This window comes from Chiloscyllium plagiosum, chromosome 11, assembly GCF_004010195.1.
Source record: "Chiloscyllium plagiosum isolate BGI_BamShark_2017 chromosome 11, ASM401019v2, whole genome shotgun sequence".
NCBI lineage: Eukaryota > Metazoa > Chordata > Chondrichthyes > Orectolobiformes > Hemiscylliidae > Chiloscyllium > Chiloscyllium plagiosum.
The window spans coordinates 45066184-45093410 of NC_057720.1; the positions used below are offsets into that span (position 1 = coordinate 45066184).

Consider the following 27227-nt stretch of genomic DNA (forward strand, 5'->3'; position numbering starts at 1 on the left):
AAACATTTGAATCGATTGCTGATGCAGCTAAAAACCTAGGTGGTAAGGTAAATCCAAAGAAAGAACCATCAATTGGAGTTCCAAAAACTAGAGCTGAGCCGACAAATGGCTGAACCTTCCCACCTTCAGTTAAAGTGTTTTTTCAAGTGAGACTCCTGGAGCTTGGTATGTTATGGCTCAAGGTGACTTTTCTCATGCAATCTTCTGCTTTTCATCACATTAATTATGCAGCTGGGCTTTGTACTACCCATTTTGTGGAATTTCACAGCAGGAGAGTTGGAGATGCTTACCACTGCTGAGATCTTCTGGCATTCATTCTGTTAGACCATATTTAAAGTCCAGCTGCACACTACTTAAGACAAGAAACTGTCCCTTTCACTGTGTGCTGCAGTGTGTCTATTCCTAGCCTCTAGATCTCCATGACCCAGAAGGGAAGTTGGCTCTCTGGTTTGCTAACAATAACCTGGAGGTTCTAGTGGATTGGATGGGGCAGAATAGAGCAGTGATGTAAGCTTACTGATCGGCCAACCAGCCAACCTGGACCATGAAAACAACCCAGGTCAATGTAGTGATCCAAATAAAACACAATTTGTAGCAGTACAGAGAGAAGTTGAATGATCACCTGTGTTCTGCTAGATAAGTGCCAGCACCTTTGCTCTGCTACTTCACACTCACAGCCCCAAAACTCGCTGTAACTCTGCGAATGCACACATTTCTTACCAAGGTTCGCGGACTTCAACTTGCACTATTTGCATGCAGCACATCCACACATCAGCTCTCATTTCCTTCAGCCTTCCAAACTACAAGATGTGCATGGACCTCCTCCCTTGCTTTCCAGAGGAACCGCGGGTAAATCCCATTTGGCCCAGGGGACTTATCTACTTTCACTCCTTCTAGAATTGATAACACCTCTCCCTTACCAACCTCGATCCTTTCTAGTCTAATATCCCATATCTCATTCTTCTTTTCTACAATATTCTCCTTTTCCTGAGTGAAAATAGATGAGAAATATTCATTTAGCACCTCTCCGATCTCCACAGGGTCCACACGCAACTTCCCACTTTTGTCTTTGACTGGCCCTATTCCTACCCTAGTCGTCAACTGTGCAATTCCATAAAAAGTTGGTTAGGCCACAGCTAGAATATTGTGGTAGCTCTGGAATCTACATTATAGGAGGGATATGATTGCACTGGAGAGGATGTAGAGGAGATTTACCAAAATTTTGCCAGGGCTGGACAGTTTTAGTTATGAGACGAGCATGGATAGACTGTGGTTATCTTCCTTGGATCAGAAGAGACTTGAGGGGGACATGATTGACATGTATAAAATTACAGGAAGCATAGAACATTGCCTGGGTCTCTGGATTATTAATCCAGTGATAATACTGAGCCATTTGAAATGCATCTTCTTGTTGTCAAAGTCGTATTTCCCACTTAATCCCTTGGCCTGACTCATTCGAAAAATTGAGGCTAATTCATAATGCCATTATGACTCTAAAGAAGCAGTTATTAGTTGAAAATAAGAGGGTGATTTCTGTGCCAAGTATGGGACTAAATATTCGTTTTGGTCCTGAATAAAATCATAAGTCTTCTGTATTAGGTTGAATATATATTCACAATCCACAGTTCCCATCCCCTGATCATTTCAGTCTTCCTTTATTTAGTCTGGCCAATGCATTTCTCTCCTCGGGCTCATTTATTTCTTTTATCTGCCATCCAGTTAGTTAAATCTTTCACTGAAACCAGTTTTGTGTAAGGTGTGGTGGAGCTGCTAAAATTGCAAAGATCAACTTGCTGCCTGATAGTGAGTAGTGGATCTGGCAGAAGCCAAACCGAGCATCAGTGAGCAGGATTATTGTTGAGTAAGTGCTTCTTGACAGCATTGTCAACGATATCTCTTTTATTATTTTGCTGATGGTTGAGAGTAGACTGATGGACTGATAATTGGCCAGATTAAATTTGTACTGCTTTATTGTTGAAGTGCAGCTAGTTCTACAGCTGCAGTCTTCAGTACTGTTACTGGAATGTTGTCAGGCTAGTAGCCTTTGCATTATCTGGTGCCTTCAGCTGTTTCTTGATATCACGTGGAGTGAATTGGCTGAAAACTGATGTCTGTAATGCTAATGATTGTCTGAATGTTGATATTTATCTATTTGTCTGTTTGCCTCATGATTCTGGATCATCTATTTCTACCACTTAACATGCAGTTTAGTGATTAAGGAACTTATGTGTTTTACTTCTCATCCCTTCACCCTGACACCTACTGTAGCACCTAATTTAGACTAACTTTTTACAATAGCACCTAAGAAATGCAAGGTTCAGGTAGAACATTTTATAGTCATGTACTAGAATTCAATTGTGTTAAAATGGATCCTTAAGTAATTTATCACAGTTAAGTATATCACTTATCTCTGTTAGTAATGTTTAGAGTTTTTGCTTTAAAGCCCACAATTGATGAATGCACAATCTAGACACATGAAATTATTAAAAGAGTGCAAAGCAAGACATAACTTATCAGCGTAAGTTGAATGTTAAAAATGCTTGGGGACAATTGAACAGCCAGGACTACTTCCAGTGTGGTGGCTAATATTTCTGTTATGGTTGTACAGCATCACAATAAAGCAGATTATCTGGTAATTCATTAATTTGCTGTGGGATCTTGCTATCTTAAACTACAACAGCTGGTTGTGTCCCGAAACACCTGTTTACCTTTGAATGTCCCAGTTCCCAATCTAGTTGGAACCCTAACCATATCAATACTGCTTATGTCTTGAAAACAGTCGACATTACAAAAGAGGATGTGCTGGAGATTTAAAAAAAACATAAAGATAGATAAATCTCCAGGACCTGATCAAGTGTATCCCAGGAAGTTGTGGGAAGTTAGGGAAGAAATTGCCAGGCCCCTAGCATCTGTAGGTACGGGTGAGGTGCCGAAGGACTGGAGGTTAGCTAATTTCTAATTAAGAAAGGCTGTAAGGAGAAGCCTGGGTACGGTAGACTGGTGAGTCTGACATCAGTGGTGGGTAAGTTGTTGGAGGGAATTCTGAGAGATAGGATTTACATGCATTTGGAGAGGTAACGACTGATTAGGGATAGTCAGCTTTGTATGGTTTTGTTTGTGGGCTTTGTACATTGTCTACATGAGCTTTAGTAAAGCATTTGATAAGGTTCTGTATAGTAGACTGATTAGTAAAGTTAGATCACATGGGATTCAGGGAGAGCTTGTCAGTTGGATACAGAACTGGCTTGACAGTAGGAGACTGAGGCTGATGGTGGAGGATTGTTTTTCGGACTGGAGACCTGTGACCAGTGGTGTTCCTCAGGGATTGATTCTGAGCCCACTGTTGTTTGTCATTTATACAAATGAGTTGGATGAGAATTTAGAAAGAATGGTTAAAGGTTCAGGTTCATAGTTCTCTGGAAGTTGTGTTACAGATAGGATGGTTAAGAAGGTGTTTAGTACACTTGCCTTCATTGACAGGTCATTGAATATAGGAGTTGGGATTTCATGTTGAGGTTGTACAGGACATTTATGAGGCCACGTTTGGAGTAATGTGTACAGTTCTGGTCCCACTGTTATAGGAAGAATATTATTAAATTGGAGAAGATTCAGAAATGATTTACCAGAATGTTTGCCAGGACTAGAGGGTTTAAGTTCTAAGGAGAGGCTAGATATACTGAGACATTTTTCACTAGATTGAGGGGTGACCTAATAGAGGTTTATAAAATCATGAGGGGCATATAAGAGCTGAATAGTAAAGGTCTTTTCTGTAGGGGGGATTTCAATGCTAGGGGGGCGTATTTTTAAGATGAGAGAAGAAAGATTTAAAAGGGATCTCGGGGCCAACATTTTCACAGAAGGTGGTTCAAATGTGGAATAAACTGCCAGAGGATGTGGTAGGTGCAAATACAACATTTAAAATACATTGGAACAGCTGCATGAATAGGAAAAGGTTACAGAGATATGGGCCAAACTCAGGCAAATGGAACTTGTTTAGTTTGGGAAATTTGATTGGCATGGACAAGTTGAACCGAAACATCTGTTTCTGTGCTGTATGACGCTGCGACTCTATAAATTCTCACTGTGTCAGGTACTATGTATAAGTAGTCCCATTGTAGATTAGATTACTTACTTACAGTGTGGAAACAGGCCCTTCGGCCCAACAAGTCCACACCGACTCTTCGAAGAGCAACCCACCCAGACCCATTCCCCCTACATTTACCCCTTCACCTAACACTACGGGCAATTTAGCATGGCCAATTCACCTAACCTGCACATTTTTGGACTGTGGGAGGAAACCGGAGCACCCGGAGGAAACCTATGCAGACACGGGGAGAACATACAAACTCCACACAGATAGTTGCCTGAGGCGGGAACTGAACCTGGGTCTCTGGCGCTGTGAGGCAGCAGTGCTAACCGCTGTGCCACTGTAATTTTGTCTTTGGTATGGTGCTGAAATGGGAATTTGAGCTTCAAGTCCTGATGTCTTCAAAATATTTCTTTGCAGTGGGTGAAACACTGGCTGTCTATGAGCAGAATACCAGGGAGTTTCTTTATCCTGGTCGCAAGCTGACGCCTAGCTATCCAGGGATGGATAGAGAGCTGTTGATGAAGAGATCAGTTGATTTCCCTGTAAGTGAGTATTGATGTGGAGTTAATTCCTAACATAAAATCTTAACATAGATTACAAAATTCCATTCTATTGACTGAAATCTTTTCTTATAAATCCAATTTTAAGCGATTTAGGAATGAATATACAGTTCATCAAGATTAACATTGACACTAGTGCAGAGAGAAAACATCTTGTAACTTTTGGAAACGGTTATACGGTGACAGCTGATCTCCTTATTAAAAGTATGTATATGTAGATGAAGAAAGGAAACAGCGTCAGCTTCAAGAATTCCTAAATCAAATCCATTATGCTAGATGCAAAGTAAAGCTTATTTTACTTTGACTGCAATATTGTCACCAACTGTACAAATTTAATGTTTGCATCTTATACATTTGATCTTCTGAGTAGTCAAAATCAGCTTTCAGTCATACAACAGAGCAGGAACACCCAGAGGTCAACTGACAGCCTGAAATGAGAAAGATGGTTAGAGACAAAAAAACTGCAGTTGCTTGAGTCCAAAGTAGACAAGTAGGAGGCTGGAAGAATACAGCAAGCCAGACAGCATCAGGAGGTGGAGAAGTCAACATTTCGGGTTCTCCACCTCTTGATGCTGCTTGGCTTGCTGTGTTCTTTCATCTCCTGCTTGAAATGACAAAGCAGCAACTAAATACTGAATGTTCCCTTTATTTAATACAGATAAAGGGCCTTTCCTGTGTGTTAACACAAGGTGTGGATTGAAGAGTTTATTTCTGTGGTAGGTCATGGTGGTGTAATATCATAAAAAGTTTTATAACGTAAAATATTAATTTGCATATTGTAATCACGACTTTAAATAGTTCTCGTGTGTGCCATTGATGCTTGCGGAACACCTTGATCAAATAAATCAAGTGGCAAACTTCGAGCTTGTAAAAAGTTTCAAATCCTTCTTGAAAATACACATAGCAGGGCTAAAAGGATCAAAGGAAATGGGGAAGTGGGAACAGAATATTGATTTGGATGATCATAATAAAACCACAGAGAGGGCTCAAAGGGCTGGATGGCCTACTCGCCTCCTATTTCTATGTTTCTATCCTGCTTACCATATTAGAAACTTATGTGTATGTTTCATGCCTGACAAACAGCTGCAGTACAATCACATTTTTGGTACCACAGTGTCACTTGTTCCTTGGTTCCCAGACCTGGGCAACATTCAGGTTTGCAGGCATATGTGGCAAATAATATTTGCACCACACAAGAGCCAGCTTAACTTTGATCATCAATGATGTTACTATTGTTGAATCCCCCACCATTAATATCCTGGAGAATACCATCAATAATAACTCACCTGGATTAGCCATATAAATAAATCAGAGTTTGGGAATTCTGTGATTAGTAACTCACCTCCTGTACTGTCTGTCCACCATTACAAAACAAAAATCAGAAGTGCAATGAGTCCAGCTCTAGTAGCATTCAAGATGTTTGACATCATCCAAGAGAAAACCTGGAGCTTGTGGCACAGAGTTAAGGACATTGCCACCGTACCGCAAGATCTCCTTCTCAGTGACCTTCTCACATAGAACAAGAACAGTGCATACATCAAAACTCAACTGTCCAGACATTCCCTTCCAAATCATTCACCATCCTGTCTCTTAAATGCGCCACTATCTCTTCACTGTCACCATGGATGCACCAACACTATATGGTCAACCCCATCTTCTCAAGGCCAGTGGGAGTGAGAACAAATGTTGACCTTGCAGCAACTCTGACATCCCTGAATGAGTTTTTTTTTTAAATGGCATATTTGGTTTTACTGTTTATTTTACAAAACAAAAGTAAATAGCCAACATCATGTAGCCCCTTCACTTCATAACCGTCTAATATGGCAGGCAGGGTTTATGTGCTTATTACAAACTGAATGTGTGCTAACTGACATTTAATCAAATTGCTCCATCCATGATCATTAAACATTTAGCCCTAAAATACAACTTGAGACATTCAGAGAAAATAAATGTTTTCTACATGCTCTGCTTTCAATAAAGCAGAAGATCTGTGTTGTGCTACCTTTTAAATACACACTGTTCAGTTATTTGGCTTGATGTTTGTTATTGCTTTGGACTGAATCTCACAACTTTGAGCACATGTTCCAGACATGTTGCCATTTGACGTTGTTAAAAAAGTTCGCCATCAGAAATCTATATTCCACTGTAAGCCAGAGTTTTTAACAATCTGTTCTGAACATCAAGTTACTAACAATTATTTTCACAGATTAGTCGATGCATTGGCATATTTTCCAGATTTCCCCACTCTTCCCTCTTATTCATTGCCCCTGTTTATTTTGCATTTTGTATGTGAAAGATTTACACGTGGGTGGTAAGGAGAGTCCGTTTCTCGGCCTCAATCTTCTGGAGGTGTGACAAATTGGTAGCAAAGTGATAATTGGCAGTTTGAGTCTTTCAAATATTTTTCTTCTTAAAACACCTATCAAGACTTTTCATGATGTTAAGCTAGGGCCTGATTTAGCACCTGACTACCAAATGTGGCAGAAATGAGCATAACATGTGTGCATTGTCTGATGCTCTAGGTCTCCTTTGGTTGAAAGAGTTCACAGGAGATTGTTGAAGAACTGATGAATTTCTTTATTTTTTCCTTAACTTATTGCAGAGCCAGACAAAATAGAAAATATCCTGGCTGCAGACTATAATGTGGGTCTGTTTTCAAACCATTTCATGAACGAACCCCTCCTCAGCACTCCTGATCAAAGTTTATATGAACTTAGCATTCGAACCAGATGATTTTGTAAAAAATCCATTCAAGGGATTTGTTGCTAGCTGGGCCTATATTTATTGCCCATCCTTATTTGCCCTTTAGAAGGTAGTGGTGAGCTGCCTACTTGACTGCTGTAATCCACATGCTATAGATAAACCCACAATGCATTCGCACAAGAGTTCCAGTATACTAACCCAAGGACACTGAAGGAACAGCAATATATGGAGGGGAACTTGCAGATGATGGCACTCCCATGTATTTGCTACCCATAACTTTCTGGAGGGAAGTGATTGAGGGTTAGGAAAGTGCCATCTAAGGAGCCTTGGTGAATTTCTGCAGTACATCTTTGAGAAGCTACATCAGCGTATTTGGTTGCTAATTGCACCCAATCTTGGAGTGAGCAACATGGCTGTTTTGGGTACATATTGCAAATGTTTTGTCTATTTTGTATACCTTGCATTGCAAACCATATTTTGCCTGCATTGCTTTTCTAACAAAAGGTTTTTAATAATCACATCTTAACACCAAATTAATGACACTTATTTTGACAGATTGTTCTGTGTGCATTGAAATATGTTGTTGAAGTGAGTCTAGGTTAAGTACAGGCTGCAGCTTTAAGTGTAAGAAAATTATCATTTTTGAAGATTGTGCCATTGAGATGATCGTGATTGTACCAGCACTGTCACAGTTCAGCAGCAATGCTTTGATGTCTGTGACCTAAGGTTAGCTGGTAGATTGGAAGCTGATATTGTGAAATACTGGGTGCTATGTTGTTTTACTTTTGATAGACATTGAAAGAATCGATATGAGCCATTCATAGTCATATGATTGACACAATCCTGTACAAAACATGTTAACTATAGTGAGGCATTCGTTTGAGACATGACAGAGTTGGCATTGCAGCTTCTTATTGCTGTTTGATCTAAATTTAGTTAAATGTTAATGTTTATAGTGCACTAATGACTAATTTACTATAAGTTGATATAAAGATGTTAGACTGCATGTTACCAAATGCCAATTTCAAGGAGTTTCAAGAAGAGTTTCTTTCCATGAGCTCTAGTGAGATAGCTTGTGCAATTCTCCACTGCTCATTTATTATGTATGCACTATACCTCCATGGCACAACAGTCATGCTATCATGCACTCTCTAGTGATGGAAGTAGTCACTGCTCCACGGTCCTTTTAGGTTTGTACCTCCCATGGTATATTTAGAGCCCACCTGAGCACTGGGCCGCCAGCCAGGATTAGTCCTTTACAGCCAGAATGGGAGGATAACAAGAAAGAAAAGCTGAGGAGGTACAGGTGGCATGGGTGATATTTCATTGGACACAAAGGATTCCATTCATAAATATGTTGCCAGTTTACATCATCACTGTCTAATTAACTAACATAATAACTGCAGCTACTACATTGTAACTGCAGAGTGAAACTATTGACACTATCTTTAATGCCACCCCATGTTAGAACCCTTTCTGAAGGAATGCTAATCTTTCCCTAACACCCAGTGTAGTGACATCTAGTCATTGTTGAATATGGGAACATCACAGATTCTAAAATCTTCAAACAATTGTTAATCTTAACTTTTATAAAACAACGGGAAAAGTGAAGAAAGCAACAAGCAATAAAACCTGCATTTGCTTCTGAGTCTAAACAGGGGTTGCTTGCCTTCCCACTAACAACATATTTACACTCAATCAATGAAAACTTCACCCAATTCACATCCATTGGAAGTAAATGTCAATTAAATGCTGTCTGGTTTGTTACATCTGACACTGCACCGCTACATCACACTTTCGGTGACGTTCATACTGTTTAACGTCCTCATCTTGCTCCCGAGAAAACTTTTGCCACTTTCCGCAATCTTCAGCATTCCTCACATTCAGCATTCCTCTTTGCCTGTTCTGTTGTGTAAAGATTATATGGCACACTATCTGGAGGGTACTGCAAGGACCCCTACACCTATTTAAACATTGGAATGTAATTTTTAGGTGGCCTTTCATCCTCTCCATGATAGCCATTGTAGAAGAATGGGCTGTATTGCATCTCTGCTTTTGTCTCAGTTGGAAGTGTAATGGAGCTATCATCCATGGTTGCAGAAGGTAGCCGTAGACTCCCTGGAGCCATTCTTGTAAGGCATCTGGCCTTTGAAATTAAGCAGGGATCCAATAGTTATCAGTTTCTTGGCAGTTTTCATGCCATGGGTACCTGACACAGACCTCAAAGATGTCATACTGATGATAACAGATGACTTCCAAGTTGACCAAATGGAACTCTTTTTTTTCTACTGAAATTGTCTGCCCGTTATGACTGCCTTCTGGGATTATAAAGTTGTGGCAAAATGGAGATCTGTCTTAAGGAAGGGCAGATCTAGGTTTTAAATATTCCTGGTTACAAGGATTTCAGGAAAGCTAGGAAATAAACAAAACGAGATGGGGTAGTGCTTTTGGTTACAGAGATCATTGCAAGGGAAAGAGAATGTTTCAGAGGGCTCAAAGACACTGTGCTTATGAGGTGAGTCCAATGGTAACCCCAATAATATTGATAGTGGGGATTCAGTGATGGTAACACTATTGATTGTCAAGGGACAGTTGTTTGATTGTCTCTTATAAGAGATGGTCATTGTCTGCATTTGTGTGACGCGAATGTTACTTGTCAGCCCAAGCCTGGATATTGTCCAAAGCTAATTGCATTAAAACATGGGGTGCTTTCATATCTGAGGAGTCATGAATTGTGCTGAACATTGTGCAATAGTCAGCGAACTTCTCCACTTCTGACCTTATAATGGAGGGAAGGTCATTGATGAAGCAGTTGAAGATGGTTGGTCCAAGGACACTGCTCTGAAGAACTCCTGCAGAGATATCCTGGAGCTGAGAGAACTGACCTCCAACAACCACAATCATCTTCTCAAGTGTGGAATGACTGCAACCAGCAGAGAATTTTTCCCAACACTCATTGCTTCCAGTGTTACTAGGGGTCCTTGATGCCACACTCAGTAGAACGCAGCCATGATGTCAAGGGCTATTACTGCCACCTCACCTCTGGAATTCAGATCTTCTGTCCATGTTTGAACCAAGGCTATAATGAGGTTAGGAGCTGAGTGGCCCTGGTGGAACCCAAACTGGGCATTACTGAGCAGATGCTGCTTGATAGCACTGTTGATGGCACCTTCCATTATTTTACTGATGATCAAGAGTATACTGGTGAGGGGGTAGATTTGTCCTGCTTTTTGTCTCCAGGACGGATCTGGGCAATTGTCAGGTAGTTGCCAATGTTGTAACTGTACTGGAAGAGCTTGGCTAGCATCACAATTCTTCAGTTCTATTGACAGAATTTTGTCAGGGTCCATAGCCTTTGCACTATCCAATATCTCCAAATGTTCCGTGACATCATGTGGAGTGAATCAAATTGCCTGAAGACTGGTATCTATGATGCTGGGGACTACTGGAAGGGGCCGAAATGGATCACCCATTCGTTAATTCTGGCTGAAGACTGTTGCAAATGCTTTATCGTTTCCACTGATTGTTGAGCTGTTCCATTATTGAGGATGGGGATATTTGTGAAGCTTTTTCCTCCAGTGAGTTGTTCATGACCGCATGTGCCAGGACTGTAGAGCTTAGATCTGATTCCTTGGTTGTGCAATCATTTAGTTCTATCTGTCACTTGCTGCTTATGCTCCTTGGCATACAAGTAGTCCTATTTGGTAGGTTTACCAGCTTGACACCTTACTTGTAGGGAGACCTGATGCTGCTCTTGGCATTCCCTTTTACGTTCTCCATTGATCCAGGGTTGATCTACTGTCTTGGTGGTAATGGTTGAGTGGGGGATATGCTAGGCCATGGTGCAGAATGTACTGGAATACAATTCTGGGGCAGCTGATGGCCCACAGCACCTCATGAATGCCTAGTCTTGAGTTACTAGGTCTATTCGAAGTCTGTCCCATTTAGTATGGCGATAGTGTCACACAACATGATAGAAGGTATTCTCAGTGTGAAGATGGAACTTTATCTCCACAAGGACTGCAGTGATCACCCTTACCAATACTGTCATGAATAGATGTGTCTGCAGTTGACAGATTAGTGAGGATAGGGCCAGTATGTTGTTCCCTCTTGGTTCCCTCACCATTAGTTGTCAACGCAGTCTGTTAGTCTCAGTAATTTCCTGTTTCACTATTCTTTGCTGTTTACTTTTTTTTCATTGTTATCTATAAACTTCCCATGTTTTTGCGCAACATAAAGTGACATAGATCCTCTCCTCCCCAGAGTTCTGCCATTCCTTTCAAGACCATATTTTAAAAAATCATAAATCAAACTCAGTCTAAGGAAACCACTAAAGTAAAGAACTGCATGTGCTGGAAATCTGAAACAAAAACAGATATTGCTGGAGAAACTCAGCAACTGTGGAGAGAAAGCAGAGTTAAAGTTTCAGGTCTGATGACTCTTTTTCAGTTTGCTTTCTCTCCACAGTTGCTGAGTTTCTCCAGACTTTTCTGATTTTATTTAATTTAAAGGACCTTTCTGATCTGTGACACTTATGTCCTTGATTTGCAATGTTTATTTATTTAGTGAGTAAGTGAAATGTTTCCTACTTCTATTATTTTTTTGATATATACTTTTATTTTGATAATCTGTTTCATTAGTATTTACGTACCTGAGGTCTGCTGATTGACCTTGGGTCTTTGATTTTGCTTGTGCAGGTGCACACATGCTGCCTGAGGTTGTCTACCAACCTTGGGAATTCTTTAACTTCCGAGTCCTTAACTTGGCCATCTTCGGGATGTCTTGCATCCCAGATGCCACATATAGCCTGATCTCAGTCCGATATGTAGTTTGAATATCTGGGTCTCACCTGGGATTCACCAGCACATTCCAACTGGCTCCTGTTAGTGACAGACCTGGGTCCCACCCAGGTTGTATATACCTGTTAAAATTATGTCTTTCACTCTGTTCATGCAAAAAGAACTCATAAAGGAACTTGAGTCCCAGACCCAAGGTTCAGATCAGTCCTATTGAGCCTCTGTTCCAGCAAGATGACTAGTGAGTGAGTGTAAATAAGTACTTGCAAAATGATTGTCTGCTTTCATGGACAGATCTGAATCACAGCACCACTGAAAGGTGAGTATTAACTCTTTATTTCATTTTAACCAGATGATACTCAGGTTTCTTTGTTTATCCAGTCATGTTCACATTGTTCAGATTCCAAGTGAGTACACTTGTCTATATTATCCAATCATATTCAAGCTAATACTCATGAGTATATTATCCAATCTCACTATTACATGTCCACATCCCATTCTGCTAACATGTACTTGTTATAAGAAAGCTATACAGATCCCAACCCCTCTCCCCACAGTAGTCCCTCCTATTGCCTAAAAAACAAAAGAACTGCAGATGCTGGAATTCTGAAACAAAAACAGAAATTACTGGGAAGTCTCAGCAGGTCTGGCAGCCTAAATGGAAAGAAATCAGAAATAACGTTTTGCGTTCAGAGACCCTTCAGAACCTCTAATGTCTATTTTCCCTTTCACACTGACAGGCCTGGTTCTTGGGATTGAGGCTAGCTGAGTAAATCAAGTGAAAGTGGGGGAGCATTTAGGGGTCAATGGTTATTGCACCGTGAAGTTTAGGATGATGATAGAAAATAACATTGGTCAATCCAGAGTAAGAATAATCAATTGGTAGATATTTGACTTCAATGGGGCAAGAAGAGAGCAGGGTCAGATCAACTGGAACCAAAATTGTCAGGATAAAAGGGAATTAATAATTATCTGCCAAGAAGGGCAAGAAACAGGGACTAGCTGAATTACTCTTGCAGAGAGCTGGTACAAACACGTTGAGTTAGAATGACTTCCTACTGTACAGTAACCATTCTGTGATTCTTTGAAATGAGATTGAAATATGACTCTCTACAACAGAAACATGGCAGTAACTATGTATACAATTGGACTTGTAACAGAAATTTTCAATAAATGATATTTTACCATCAGCAAAAGAATATAAATGTGCATATTTCATCCACCTCAGTCCATATTAGTGCTGCCTCCTCTGTTTCTCTTCAGTAATTGCTTAGAGTAGAAAGGAAATATATTTTTAATTTGACAACTAATATCTATCTAATCAATTGGTGACCATTGTGCCAGTATCTTATGTAGGCGAAAGTGAGAACTGGAGATCAGAGACAAGATTAGAGTGGTGCAGGAAAAGCACAGCAGGTCAGGCAGCATCCGAGGAGCAGGAAAATTGACTTTTCGGGCAGGAGCCCTTCATCAGGAATGAGGCTTGGAGCCTCCAGGGTGGAGAGATAAATGGGAGGGGGGGTGGGGCTGGGGCTGGGGAGAAGGTGGCTGAGAGTGCAATAGATTAGATTAGATTAGATTAGATTAGATTCCCTACTTACAGCGTGGAAACAGGCCCTTCGGCCCAACAAGTGCACACCGACCCTCCAAAGAGCAACCCACCCAGACCATTCCCCAACATTTACCCCTGCACCTAACACTGGCAAAGGTGGATGGAGGTGTGGATAAAGGTGATAGGGCGGAGAGGAGAGTGGAGCGGATAGATGGGAAGGTAGATTGGAAGGTAGAACAGGTCATGAGGATGATGCTGAGCTGAAAGATTGGAACTGGGATAAGGTCAGGGGAGGGGAAGTGAGGAAACTGGTGAAGTCTACATTGATGCCCAGGAGTTGAAGTTTTCCAAGGCAGAAGTTCTTCCTCCAGGTGTCGGGTGGTGAGGGAGGAGGCCCAGTACCTGCATGTCCTCGGTGGAGTGGGATGGGGAGTTGAAATGTTCAGCCACAGGGTGGCGGGTTTGATTGGTGCGGGTGTCCCAGAGATGTTCCTTAAAGCGCTGTGTGAAAAGGCGTCCAGTCTTCCCAATGTAAAGGAGACCGCATCGGGAGCAACGGATACGAAAGTGACATTTATGGAACTGCAGGTGAAACTTGGATGGATGTCGAAGGCAGTTTTGGGGCCTTGGATTGAGGTGGGGGGGGAGGTGTGGGCGCAGGTTTTGCAATTCCTGCAGTGGCAGGGGAAGGTGCCAGGAGGGGAGGGGAGATTATTGGGGGGCGTGGACCTGACCGGGAGTGGGGAGGAAAATATATCCCTGGTGGTGGGGCCCATTTGTAGGTGGCGGAAATGTTGGCAGATGATGCAGTTTATCTGGAGGTTGGTGGGGTGGAAGGTGAGGACCAGCAGGGTTCTGTCCTTGTTGTGGTTGGAGGGGTGCGGGGGGGGTTTGAGGACAGAGGTGCGGAACATGGATGAGATACCCCTCATAAAAAGTTGTCACATGAGGTTACATCTATGAGATTCCTCTTTTTATTTACAATAAAAATGTACATTTCAATGTATTACTTTAAAAAAAGGGGGAATCTCGCTGTAGTTTCAGAGGAAACTGCTTCTTTTTACATTTAAAAATGTTAGAATGTTGCATTAGTAATTCTGCATTCTGCAGAAGTTTACCAACTTTTATAGAGAGCATCTTTTATATATATATATACAATAGTAATTTACTGTTACATGTATTTATGAAAAATACTGTAAAGTATGTATGTCACCATAATTAATCTGGCACCATTTTAATTACATAAATTATTTTAAAAAAGAAATAATGCATATGAAGTTAAGACAAACTTCATTTTTTTGTTTCAACCACACTTCTTGATTTCATAATTGGCTATAGGATGCCACCTTACTCAATAGCTACCAAAGCTTCCTGATGCCACAAACACCAAGAAAAAAGCTGAAGCAGCCCCGGATCAGACCCAGAATGTTACCTCTAGCAAAAGCCACTATTTTGCCTCTGATACTCCACCTGCTGCCTTAGCCCGGAGACTATCCCAATTCCCAAGGAGAGGGCACACTCTCAACTTCCAAGGACTGATGGATTGTCTAAATTAAATCCCGAGGATCAAGGAATCATTCACTCTGCCATTGTTGCAGATCCTGCCAAAACGCAAAAGGGAAAGAACCAACTGCAATCCATCGATGCTGGAACAGTTGCTCAAGCCGCGACCACCATGGCCATGAGGAATGGACTGGATCTGCCACTGAAGAGCTCCCTGGAACCTCTCTCCACCACCACAGCCACAAAAAGAAAAAATGAATTTTATTCAAAAATTAAATGAGGAAAATAAAATATAAAAAATGAAGGAGGTGGTTGGTCATGTGAGAGGGAGTGGATGAGCTCAAGAACCCGAATACATCCAACGTTGCTGTCTCCGCCATCTTGAAATGAGTGATTAATTAGGTATTGGCACCTTGATTTGATATTTCATTTTAAAGATAACACACCTGACAATGTCACATTGCCTCAGCACTGCACTCAAGTGTGAATCTAATATTCAAGTCTTGGAGCGGCAATTCAAACTTTAACCTTATGATTTTCTGTGTTGGAGAAATTTGAATAAAGGAGATAATTGCAATGAGAGTAATGACAGACACTCTGACAATCCAATGGTTTTGTTCTCCTGCATGAGCCACTTTCAGAAAGAGAGGTTCTTGTCTCTGATATCATCTGTGTTTTTTTCTGTTTCAGGGTATAGCTCCCAGACTGGAGTTCTCAACAACTTCAATAATAAAGGAATGTCCATATGACCTTCGACAAATAGAAAGTGAGGTGAGCATCCACTAATTTTATTGCAGATAAAATTAAGCTGCTTCTTTGATTCAATATCACCATGTGTGTTACTAGTTTGATTTGTTTTATAAAATATTGTCTGAGATTTTGTACCATCTGTGTTCAGAATGGAGTAATTTTGAAAAGATTTTATTTCAGTTTCAAAAAATATACATCTAATCTCACCTGTAACAAAGTGTGATGCTAGAATCTGTATTTTATGTAAAATTACACGTGGTTTTACTATAAATAGCAGGATAGAATGATTTTGTAATAGGACACAATTTTGCAGAAAAATAGGGGCGTGATTAACAACACAGAAAAATTTACATGGAAATTCATAAACAGTTTGCACTGACCACACATATGTTATTCATTGTTGGAGATTTGAAATATTTTTATTTAAACCTTTTCTTTCTTAGCGAGTTTTGAGAAGATTTGTAGTTCAGGTTGAGGTTCTGGATGTAGGTTTGTTTGCTGAGCTGGAAGGTTCATTTCCAGATGTTTCATCACCCTACTAGGTAACATCTTCAGTGGGCCTCAGGTGAAGTATTGCTGATAATTCCTGCTCTCTATTTGTATGTTTGGGTTGGTGATGTCATTTCCTGTGGTGGAGTCACTTCCTGTTCTTTTTCTCAGGGGTTGATAGATTGGGTCTAACTCGATGTGTTTGTTGATAGAGTTCCGGTTGGAATGCCATGCTTCTAGGAATTCTCATGTGTGTCTTTGTTTGGCTTGTCCTAGGATGGATATCTTGTCGCAGTCAAAGTGGTGTTCTTCCTTATCTGTGTGTAAGGATACTAGTGAGAGAGGGTCATGTCGTTTTGTGGCTAGTTGGTGTTCATGTATCCTGGTGGCTAGTTTTCTGCCTGTTTGTCCAATGCAGTGTTTGTTACAGTCCTTGCATGGTATTTTGTAAATGACATTAGTTTTACTTGTTGTCTGTAAAGAGTCTTTCAAGTTCATTAGCTGCTGTTTTAGTGTGTTGGTGGGTTTGTGGGCTATCGTGATGCCAAGCGGTCTAAGTAATCTGGCAGTCATTTCAGAGATGTCTTTGATATAGTGGAGAGTGGCCAGGAACAGGAAGTGACTTCACCACAGGAAATGACATCACCAACCTAAAGAAATCCAAACATGCAAATAGAAAGCAGGAATTATCAGCAGTGTTTTTCTTTCTATTTCTTTTGTCATTCTTTGAAAATCCAGTGTTTCTTTCCTACTCTTTATTTTGCTTTCTGTACTTGATTTGAGATGTATTTCAATCTTCCAAGTTAGATACTACACTGCTCTTTCACAATTCTTCAACTAATTGGTTGGGTTGTTTTCCCTGTTCACACATCTCCCAGATACTTTCTGGTTTGTACTTCTTGGATAGTAGACTGACAAGAACTTCTAGTCCAAAACTTCTCAAAATTTAGGTGCAAGTTAATTATATGAATAGTTAATGGTTATTCCCTGCTAACTCCAAAATCTGGCCCTATTGGTTTTATGAGCTGTGCAGAAGTTGACATCTCAATTAAGTATATGTTTCTTTCTACATGAAGGATTTTAGCAGCTGGGATCAAGCCTGCTCTATGCAGCAAGGGTATGCACTGATCAGCAAATGGGAATGGGTTGGATAGGGAATAAATCTGTGCATTAGCAATGTTCTGTGTTAGGTGGATGAACTAAGTACAGAGGCCAGTATCCTATCACCAAGTCATCCTTTGTTTACAGGAAAAGTACACTGGCTGTAACCAACAACTCTGAGTCAGTCCTCAACTGAGAAGATTCTAATCTCCTGGTTATATTGACCAGCCAGGGCTTTCTTGATTGGCCCAGGTTAAGAACCTCAATCAAGGATCTCGTAGTCAACAAGTTCCAACTGGTTCCAATCACTACATCCCTCCTCCACTAAGTCCAGAATATAGGCTTGTTCTTTCTCTTGTAGCTGTTTTTGTGACATTTTCATCCCAGGTCCGGTTTATCTGACACAGAATCTGTCACAGGCAGCATGTATCGGACCATAACGCATCTCTTGCATCTGGAACATCTGGCTGGAGTTTCTTTCTCTTCTTGCGGTGGTAACAGTATTGAGGCTGCATCCATCTCGGACTCTGAGGATTCCTGAACACTAGCAGGGGGAGAACCTATGGTTTCTGACAAGCCTTCTGGCTGTTCTGAGGGGCCAGGTATGCCCTGCTCCTGCCCGTTTGCAGGGTAATAGCTTTCAGTTGGTCCACATGTTTGTTCAGGGGATTGTATCACCTACCCAATCTTTGTACATGACAGGACCTCGCAACAACCTTGCCTGATACCCATTCAGAGTTATTTCCATGGTTCTGGCACTAAACCTCATCCCCTGAATTAAATGGTCTCTCTTGCTGAGTGGAGGCATGTGGCCGGCATTGGCGTTCCTGCTGCCATTTCACCCTCCCCCCTTCACAATGACCAGGAAGGTTGAGATCATGAAAAGATTGGCATATTCGACATTCAACTGAATCCAGGGTTTCCCTGGCCATTCTCTTGAATGTGGGGCCACCACTGTTGGAAATTTTGTCCCTGTTGGCACTCTGGGCAGTACCCCACCAAGGCAGTTGTGTCGGTATCCAACCCCGGCCACCAGACATAGCTTCTTGCTGGCATCTTCATCTTGGAAACCCCTGGATGACCCCGGTGGAGTTTAGCCAGTATCTGGCAGTGACCTTTATTCCGGACAATCACCCTTGCTCCCCATAGTAATATGCTGTCCTGTAGGTTGATCTGGTCTCGCTGGGTCCAGAAAGGTTTCAATCCTGGTTGCAATGGCCCAACTCTTTTCTCCATTACCACCCGCTGTTTTAGTATCATTAGGACAGGATAGTTTTGCATCCTCAGGCGAATATTGTCAACAGGGTTTCCAGGAAGTTTAAAACCAGAACAGACTGTTCCAGGGAGGGCACCACCAGTGGAGTATCTGCCAGTGGAAGGTGGTTCAAGGCATCCATATTAGCCACTTGGCTTCCTGTTCAGTGTTCTAACTGTGCATGCTGAGAATAAGGGGCCAACGCTGAATTCCATCAGAAGCTATGGGTCACATTGCTTCCTTCAGTAGCCCAGCAGGTGTTTGTGCCTCTTACTATGATAAATTTCTGACTGTAAAGGCACTGATGGGACTTTCTCACATCAAAGATGGCCACCAAACCTTCCTTCTCGATCTGGGCATATTTACATTCAGCATCAGTCAAAGTCTAGGAAGCACACACTATTGGGCACACACTATTGGGCTACTAGTGGTCCAATACTACCCAGGTACCATATGGGGAGGCTTTGCATGTCAACACTACCTCTTGCTTCCGATCATAGTGGGCCAACACCTTAGATAACAATAGCTGCTCTTTCACTTCCCTAAAGGCTACTTCGTGGCTGTGTGACCATTTCCAAGGCTAACCCTTTTTCAATTTCAGGTGTAAGGGTAACAAGATGGAGGCCAGGTTACAAATGAATTTTCTGTAATAATTCACTAACCCAAGGGAAGACCTATGCTGTGGTGGAAGCAGGGGGTCCTTTAATTGCCTTCACTCTGTCTTCCAACGGGTATAACCCAGTTTTGTCAGCTCCTAACCCAAGTAGGTCACGAGGTGCCTGGGGGAACACACATTTTTCCCTTTGAAGGGGTATGCCTGCCTGGGAGAAAGGTTTAAGCTCTATGTCCAAGTTCCCCACATGCTCTTTATTGGCCTTCCCTGTTATTAGTATGTCATCCAGATTAATGGCAACTTGGGCTAGCCCTTGTAAAATCTTCTCCATGGTCCTCTGGAAAAGGACACAGGTTGATGATACCCCAAATGACAATCCTGTATATTAATGTAAACCCTAATGGGTACTAATTGTAGCATGCTTCTAGGACTGCTCATTCAGCCTTAATTTCAGGTAAGCGTGGCTCATGTCCTGCTTTGTAAACTTAGATACAAAGTCCCCTATGCAAGGGATCAGGTATTTATCCAGCTGCGAGAAGAGGTTTACTGTTTCTTTAAAATCCCCACAAAGGTGAACTGAGCCGTCAGGCTTCATGACCAGTGTGACTGGTGTTGCCCATTCTGCAAACTGCACTGGTTTGATGATTCCTTCATTCTCCAGCCTTACCCATAAGGCAAATGGTACTGGGCAGGCCTTGCAAAATCTCAGAATTGCTTCCTGGTCTACACTTAAAGTGGCTTTGGCCCCTTTGATAGTCCCTAGCCCTTCCTGAAGTAATCCTGAGTATTTCACTGAGACTTCACTGAGGCAGCCATTTTCTGATCAAAAAATGTTGAGTTGATTTAAGTGAATCTTTCTCAACCAATTCTGCCCAAATAAGCTTGGGTGCAAGCATTTTACTACCATCTGTTGTAACTGCACCAACTGCTTCTCATAGGAGACTAGAAACCAAAGTCAAACAGTTAATCTACAACAGTTTACCACTGTATGTTCTCAGTATGGCTTAAGTCTTGCACAAACTTAGGGGTTGGAGACCCAAGCAAAGATAGATTCTACAATCACAAATACAGCTTGCTCGTATTGACCTCCATGGAAACTGGGTGACCATTTAACCAAACATTCATTTTAATCAGTTCCGATTTGGACGATGCTCAGCAATTTAATTATTCCAACCCACGAGTCAGGTGACTATCCAGGATGTGCACTCTCCTGGGTACTAGCCTACGAGTCTTCTTAGATCAGGAGCTGATGAAGAGTTTTTGCCCGAAACTTCAATTTTCCTGCTCCTTGGATCTTCCCTGACCTGCTGTGCTTTTCCTGCACCTCTCTGATTTCCAGCATCTGCAGTCCTAACTTTTCCCTACGAGTCATCTTACTCAAGTCAGCCCTCGTAAGACAGCAAGGAGTCCTACGTCTACTTACCAGCAGCAACTACAATGACTTTGCTGACCCAGATCCTGAAGAACTTTTTAGCCACTTTGTTTAGGGCTATGCTGTGGGGGGTTCTTGGGCCCCTCTGCTCAGGATATGGCTCACTTGAGGCTCTGTAATTGCCTACACCGAGACAGTATTCCTGAAGCTGTATCGGATAGATGAAGAAGGCATAAAACTTGCAGATGCTGAAATCCAAATTTGACAACAGGATGCTAGTAGAACTCTGCAAGCCAGGCAGCATCAGGAGGTGGCAAAGTCAACATTTCAGGTATAACCCTTCTTCAGGGGTGCAGTTATATGCAAAACATAGATTTCTCCACCTCCTGATGCTGCCTGGATAGGTGAAGGATTCCACTTCCATTGGGATGCCTTGTTGATTGACTTGCTGCATTTTCTAATGACAAAGGCAGTTGTAATGCTGGCTTGAAATCCAGTTAGGCTTTATCTAGTGGGTGCTTCTGCATGGCTTCATCAGTAATCCCACATATCAAATGGTCTCTCAGCATCTCATTCAGGGTTAACCCAAAATGGCATGCCTTTACCAGTCGTTTCAACCTCTTCAAAAATCAGATTCCTCTGTTTCCCTAACAGCCAAGAGAAACTGTGTCTCAGAAGTAGAGGAAGTTTTGGGTCATATTATTCCTTAACCAACTCTTGGAAGGTTTTAGTGTGTGGTGCCTCTGGGAAATTTAAACCCTTAGAATTGAAAGTGCTGCAGGTTCACAAGCAATCAGAAGGATTACTCGTTGCTATTTGCCCAGAAAAAAAATATTGCATTCTTTCCACATACTGGGTCCAGTTTTCAAAATCAGGATCAAACAAGTCAAGCTTCCCAAATAAAGGCATGATGCCAGAAATGCCTACACCAACTCCAAGATGACTGTTGCAAGCAAATGTTCTTCAGGCACAGCATCCTGTTTTCTCCTATCACTATTGAAATAACTGCACAGAGACCTGTATCCTACCAAGTCACCCTTTATTTATTTGTGCACAGTATACTGACTATAGGCAGCCAACTGAGAGTCAGTCACCTCAAATGACAATCTAGTTATAATATTTTATTAAACAAATTACAAAAGAGTTTACAAAAAACTGTAAGCATTTACAGCTGTATACAACAGCAATTTTACAAGGGAGAGGAGCAGTAAAATCAGGCCCCAAACCCTACCATTCAACTAGTTTACAGGGAGATGAGGACAAACCCCAATTCCACATAAAAAAAACGACAGAGACAATGACATTTGTACATAAAAAAGCTAATCCAGTTACATAAACAGTGCATACAATACAGACCAGCAAGCCCCTGTCCCTCCCACCTTCCAGCCACTCTAAGGCAGCCCACCCTTACCCACCTTCTGGGTCTCTGCCCACCCATGTCCCTTCCAGTTCTTGGTCTACTTTTCGACCACCTCGAGGAGAGCCTGCCCAGGTGACAGCAGTCAGGACAGCCTACCCACCTACCAACTTCACTAACCACCCTCAGCCCCTTTCGACCACCTCTGGGGCAGCCCGCCCCAGTACCTGCCTGGGGTGACAGCGCTGAGGACGGCCACCCACCTTCTGGTTCTCGGTCTGCCCCTACGTACCATTGGGCTCACCTACTCTGATGCACCATCCGGCCAGCGGGCTATCCTGGCACATCTTCCAGCCACCTCTAGGACAGCCCATCCCCTTCCCTGGGACGACAGCATGCAGGGTAGCCCACAAGCCTTCCAGATCTCAGCCTGCCCTTACTCACCTTCTGGTGCTTGGCTACTCTGACACCTTTCGACCACCTCTAGGACAGCCTGTCCCGATCACCCCTTCTCGGAATGACAGTGCTCAGAACAGCCTACCCACCCTCCGGCTCTCGGGGTGACAGCTTTTAGGACGACCCATGAGCCTCCCAGCAAGGCCTGCTAGACCCAGGGACACAAGACAGTGCGGGTGATAGACCCAACAAACAACACAATACAGTTTGTACCAGAAAGGATTCTGGTTTTTTGTTAACTCAGTCCAAATCTATACACAGTCTTCAAGATATGGAATCCATTGCCAGGAAGAGTCCACTCCAGTATACGATGTACGTTGTCAGACAGAGTACGCTACAAACTGCAGAGTCCGTTGCGAAAAGCAGAGTCCACAACCAAGGGCAGAGTCCACACCTGAAGGCAGCAAATGCACACCCCACAGTTGTTCAGTCTCTATAGACTCCTGGCCAAGTCTTGGAAAACCAGACCCACTCTCAGGAACAGTACATTGTACAGGTGCAGTTAACTCATAGGGGTTTGGTCCACTCCTGAAGGAAAGGTCTTCTCCCAAACTCCAGGATACAGCAACTGCTCACCTCCCAGCACACACACAGGTGTTCAATCTTCAGATGCCCAGTCCCAGGGCTAGGCCTCCCCACCAGGAACAGCTCCTCTGGTAAAATGTCTGTCTTCCACAGGGCTCAGTCAAAACACCAATAAAAAGTGAAGACACATAAAACAAAAAACCAGAGTCCAAGGGCTAAGTCCTACCATAAAATTAACATTGTCCTTTTCTCAGAAAGAAAAAAAAAGGAGAGAAAAGAGTAACACAGGCTGTAACCAGCCAGTGAAACAACAGTCCCCTAATGAGAACTGAATTACACTACATGCATCAGGAGTTTAACAATCAGTCCTCACTAAAAGGAATGCCAGTTAATAAACTGGCTAAATAATTCAGCCAGTTCAGGAATCAGGTTTCCCCCTCCAAAAAAAAGAGAAGCCGAAACCAACAGTAACATACTGATTGTAGTACCAGCCAGCACAGAGTCAGTCCCCTCAAATGAGGATCTTCTAATCTTCTAGTTATATTTGTCCTCACTAAAAGGAATGCCAGTTAATAAACTGGCTAAATAATTCAGCCAGTTCAGGAATCAGGTTTCCCCCTCCAAAAAAAAAGAGAAGCCGAAACCAACAGTAACATACTGATTGTAGTACCAGCCAGCACAGTCAGTCCCCTCAAATGAGGATCTTCTAATCTTCTAGTTATATTTTTTTATTTTTATTAAACAAGTTACAAAATCAGTATACAACAAACAGTTACATTTACAGCTGCATACAAAAGACAGCAATTTTACAAGGGAGAGGAGCAGCAAAGCCAGGCCCCAAACCCCACAGTTCAAACAGTTTACAGGGACATGAGGACAAACCTCAAATCCCAGTTTCATATATAAAAATATAAAGAGACATCAACAATGACGTGTACATTAGACAATACTGTTACATACAAAAGTGCAGACAATACAGACCCAACAAGCCCCCGTCCCTCCCACCTTCCGGTTCTCGGTCCACCCCATGCCCCTTCCAGTTAGTGGTTCGACCTGACACTCCTTTCGACCACCTCTAGGACAGCCCGTCCCGATTACCCCTTATCGGGACGACAGCGCTCAGAACAGCCTACCCACCCTCTGGCTTTCAGGACAAACTACTAACTTCAGGTTCACAGGATGGCCTACCCACCCTCCAGCCCTAGGGGTGACAGCTTTCAGGACGACACATGAGCCTCCCAGCAAGGCATGCCAGACCCAGGGACACAAGACAGTGCGGGTGATAGACCCAGGAAACACCACAATACAGTTATTTACCAAAAACAGTCCTTTCTGGTACACAGTCCAAATCTATACAGTCTTCAAAATATAGAATCCATTTCTAGGAAGAATCCATTCCAGTATACAATGTACGTTGTCAGAGATAGAGGCCACTCCAAACTGCAGAGTCCGTTGCTAGAAACAGAGTCCGCAACCAAGGGCAGAGTCCACTCCTGAAGGCAGCAAATGCACACCCCACAGCACACAGGTGTTCAGTCTCAATGGAGTCCTGGCCCAGCCTTAGAGAGCCAGGCCCACTCACAGGAACACAGTACAGGTGCAGTTAACTCAGGGGTTTGGTCCACTCCTGAAGGAAAGGTCTTCTCCCAAACTCCAGGATACAGCAACTGCTCACCTCCCAGCACACACACAGGTGTTCAATCTTCAGAGGCCCAGGCCCAGGGCTCGGCCTCCCCACAGGAACAACTCCTCTGGTAAAATGTCTGTCTTCCACAGGGCTCAGTCCAAAACACCAATAAAAAAAAAGTGAAGACACATACAAGAAAACAAAGAAAACTAGAGTCCAAGAGCTAAGCTCTACCATAAAATTAACATTATCCTTTTTTCAGAAAGAGAAGAGAGTAACACACAGGCTGTAACCAGCCAGTGAAACAACAATCCCCTAACGAAAACTGATTTACACCTGAAACACATTATGTGCATCAGGAGTTTAACAATCATCAGTCCTCACTAAAAGGAATGCCAGTTAACAAACTTGCTAAATAATTCAGTCAGTTCAGGAGTCAGGCTTTCCCCTTCCAAAAAAAAGGGAAGCAGAAACTAACAATAACATACTGACTATAGTACCAGCTCGCACAGAGTCAGTCCCCTCAAATGAGGAGCTTCTAGTTTTTTTTTTAATTTTATTAAACAAATTACAAAACAGTTTACAAAAAACATTGACAGCTGTACACAAAAGACAGCAGTTTTACAAGGGAGAGGAGCAGCAAAGCTAGGCCCCGAACCCTACCGTTCAACCATTTTACAGGGAGAGGAGGACAAACCTCAAATCCCAGTTCCATGTGTGACAAGACAGTGACAATGACATTTATACATTAGACAATACCGTTACATACAAAAGTGCAGACAATACAGACCCAGCAAGCCCCCGCCCCTCCCACCTTCCGAGCTTCTAGTTATATTGGTCAGCCAGTGCTTTCCTGATTGGCCCATATTAACAATCCCAATCAAGGATCTCATAGTCTACAAAATCCAGCAAGTTTCAGTCACTACAGTGGTCAAATTTGCAACTGTGCATCAATTTTAAAGGAACCAAGGGAATATAACTGAAAACAGCAAACAAATGTTAGAGGGAACATTGCTGAGGTTCACTTATACTTTTTGTTTGACCAATTGTCTCCTGAATTATTTGGAGCGCCAATCTGGGTGAGTTGTACATTATTGATACACAAGAAATCATTGTCTTACACTGCTATACTCTCTGGGAAATTTAGATTCCTGAAATAATTATATTGTGTTTCTTCGTTGTCAGAAAATTCAGTCTTCTGAAAATGTTAACCCTTTCTACTATTTAGCAGTGGCCAGTTATATAATTAATAAACTGAACAGTGGATGATTGTGTGAGAATATCATCATGGAAAAACAGGGACCATAAATCACACTCAAAAGAAATCTACCAAAAAATGGGATAATTTAGTCCATGAAGTTCATTTAAAAAGAAAGACAAATATTTTATGTCTGTCTTCACTGCAGAGCCCACAAAAAAGCCAGAAAGTGGGAAATCACAAATTTACTGAGAGTGAAATCCTTAACCTATACAATTTTTTTAAAAAATTCATACACGTTAATCTAAATCAGTCATTAGGAAAACATTGGGATCCATTTTTATGGAAGTAGGAATGATGAGGTGGCGAAAAGGAGAGCACTGCTTTTTCCAGATGACCAGCAGAGTGTGCCATCAGACCAGCAGTCTGGTTTGAGATAGCCTGGATCACTGCAGTGTCCTGCAATGCACTGCACAGAGATACAGGAAGACGTCTCCTCCTGTGCTCAGCAAGGATAAGCACAATTATGTTCTCTCTGCTACCTCATGCTCATTGGGCCACTACTCATTCTAATCCTGCATTGTACACAACTTTTACTTAGATTCTTGGATTGCATCTTTCACTATTGTTTGCGTCATGACCCCTCCACAGCTCTCAATCACTTCATTCTCCCAATCTTGCTGCCCTCTCCACTTCCTACTCACTCACAAGGAGCAACTTACCATCTAATCTGTTGGTAAGATCAGATCATGATTTACAGTTCTCCCATCACTGCCATCAGACTCAATCCCTCCTTTTATCTCATTGTAGAGTCAAGAAGTCAAAGACCAATAGTAGGAATTAGGCTCCTTTTGCCATATGATGAAAAGATTTGGGATTTGGATGAGAAACCTGTGATTGCTAATTAGGAATGCTGTGACCTTCATGGACAACCAACATAGTAACCTCATGGTGCTATGGTGCATTGATCTCCCATTATCATCAAGGCTGACTCATTATTAAACTGCCTACAGTTTTATCCCTCTTTCACAGCTGATTCCCTTTCGTCTCTTATGCAGAACAGTAATGGCACCCAGTGAATCTTTGCCCTGAAGAGGCCAGTGTTGCAGACACCTTTTAAGGAAGAAACCACTCAATTTAGAGAGTGCACCAGCAAGGCTTTCACCTACACCTAGGTCAGCACGGTGGCACAGTGGTTAGCATGCTGCCTCACAGTGCAAGGGACCTGGGTTCAATTCCAGCTCCAGGTGATTGTGTGGAGTTTATACATTTTCCCAGTG

The 27227-nt window shown here is 42.2% G+C and overlaps 1 protein-coding gene across 5 annotated transcripts in view; it reads left to right on the top strand.

Moving 5' to 3' along the window:
* Window positions 1–27227, top strand: part of spata6 (spermatogenesis associated 6) — an 89594-nt gene that overhangs the window by 12527 nt on the left and 49840 nt on the right. For all 5 annotated transcript variants that reach the window (XR_006312973.1, XM_043699237.1, XM_043699238.1 and 2 more), the window contains exons 5-6: window positions 4508–4632; window positions 15895–15975. Coding sequence is in view for 4 of the 5 variants with exons in the window: in XM_043699237.1 (XP_043555172.1) it covers window positions 4508–4632; window positions 15895–15975 (206 nt within the window). In the remaining variant the exon portion in view is untranslated. The remainder of the gene's footprint in view (window positions 1–4507; window positions 4633–15894; window positions 15976–27227) is intronic.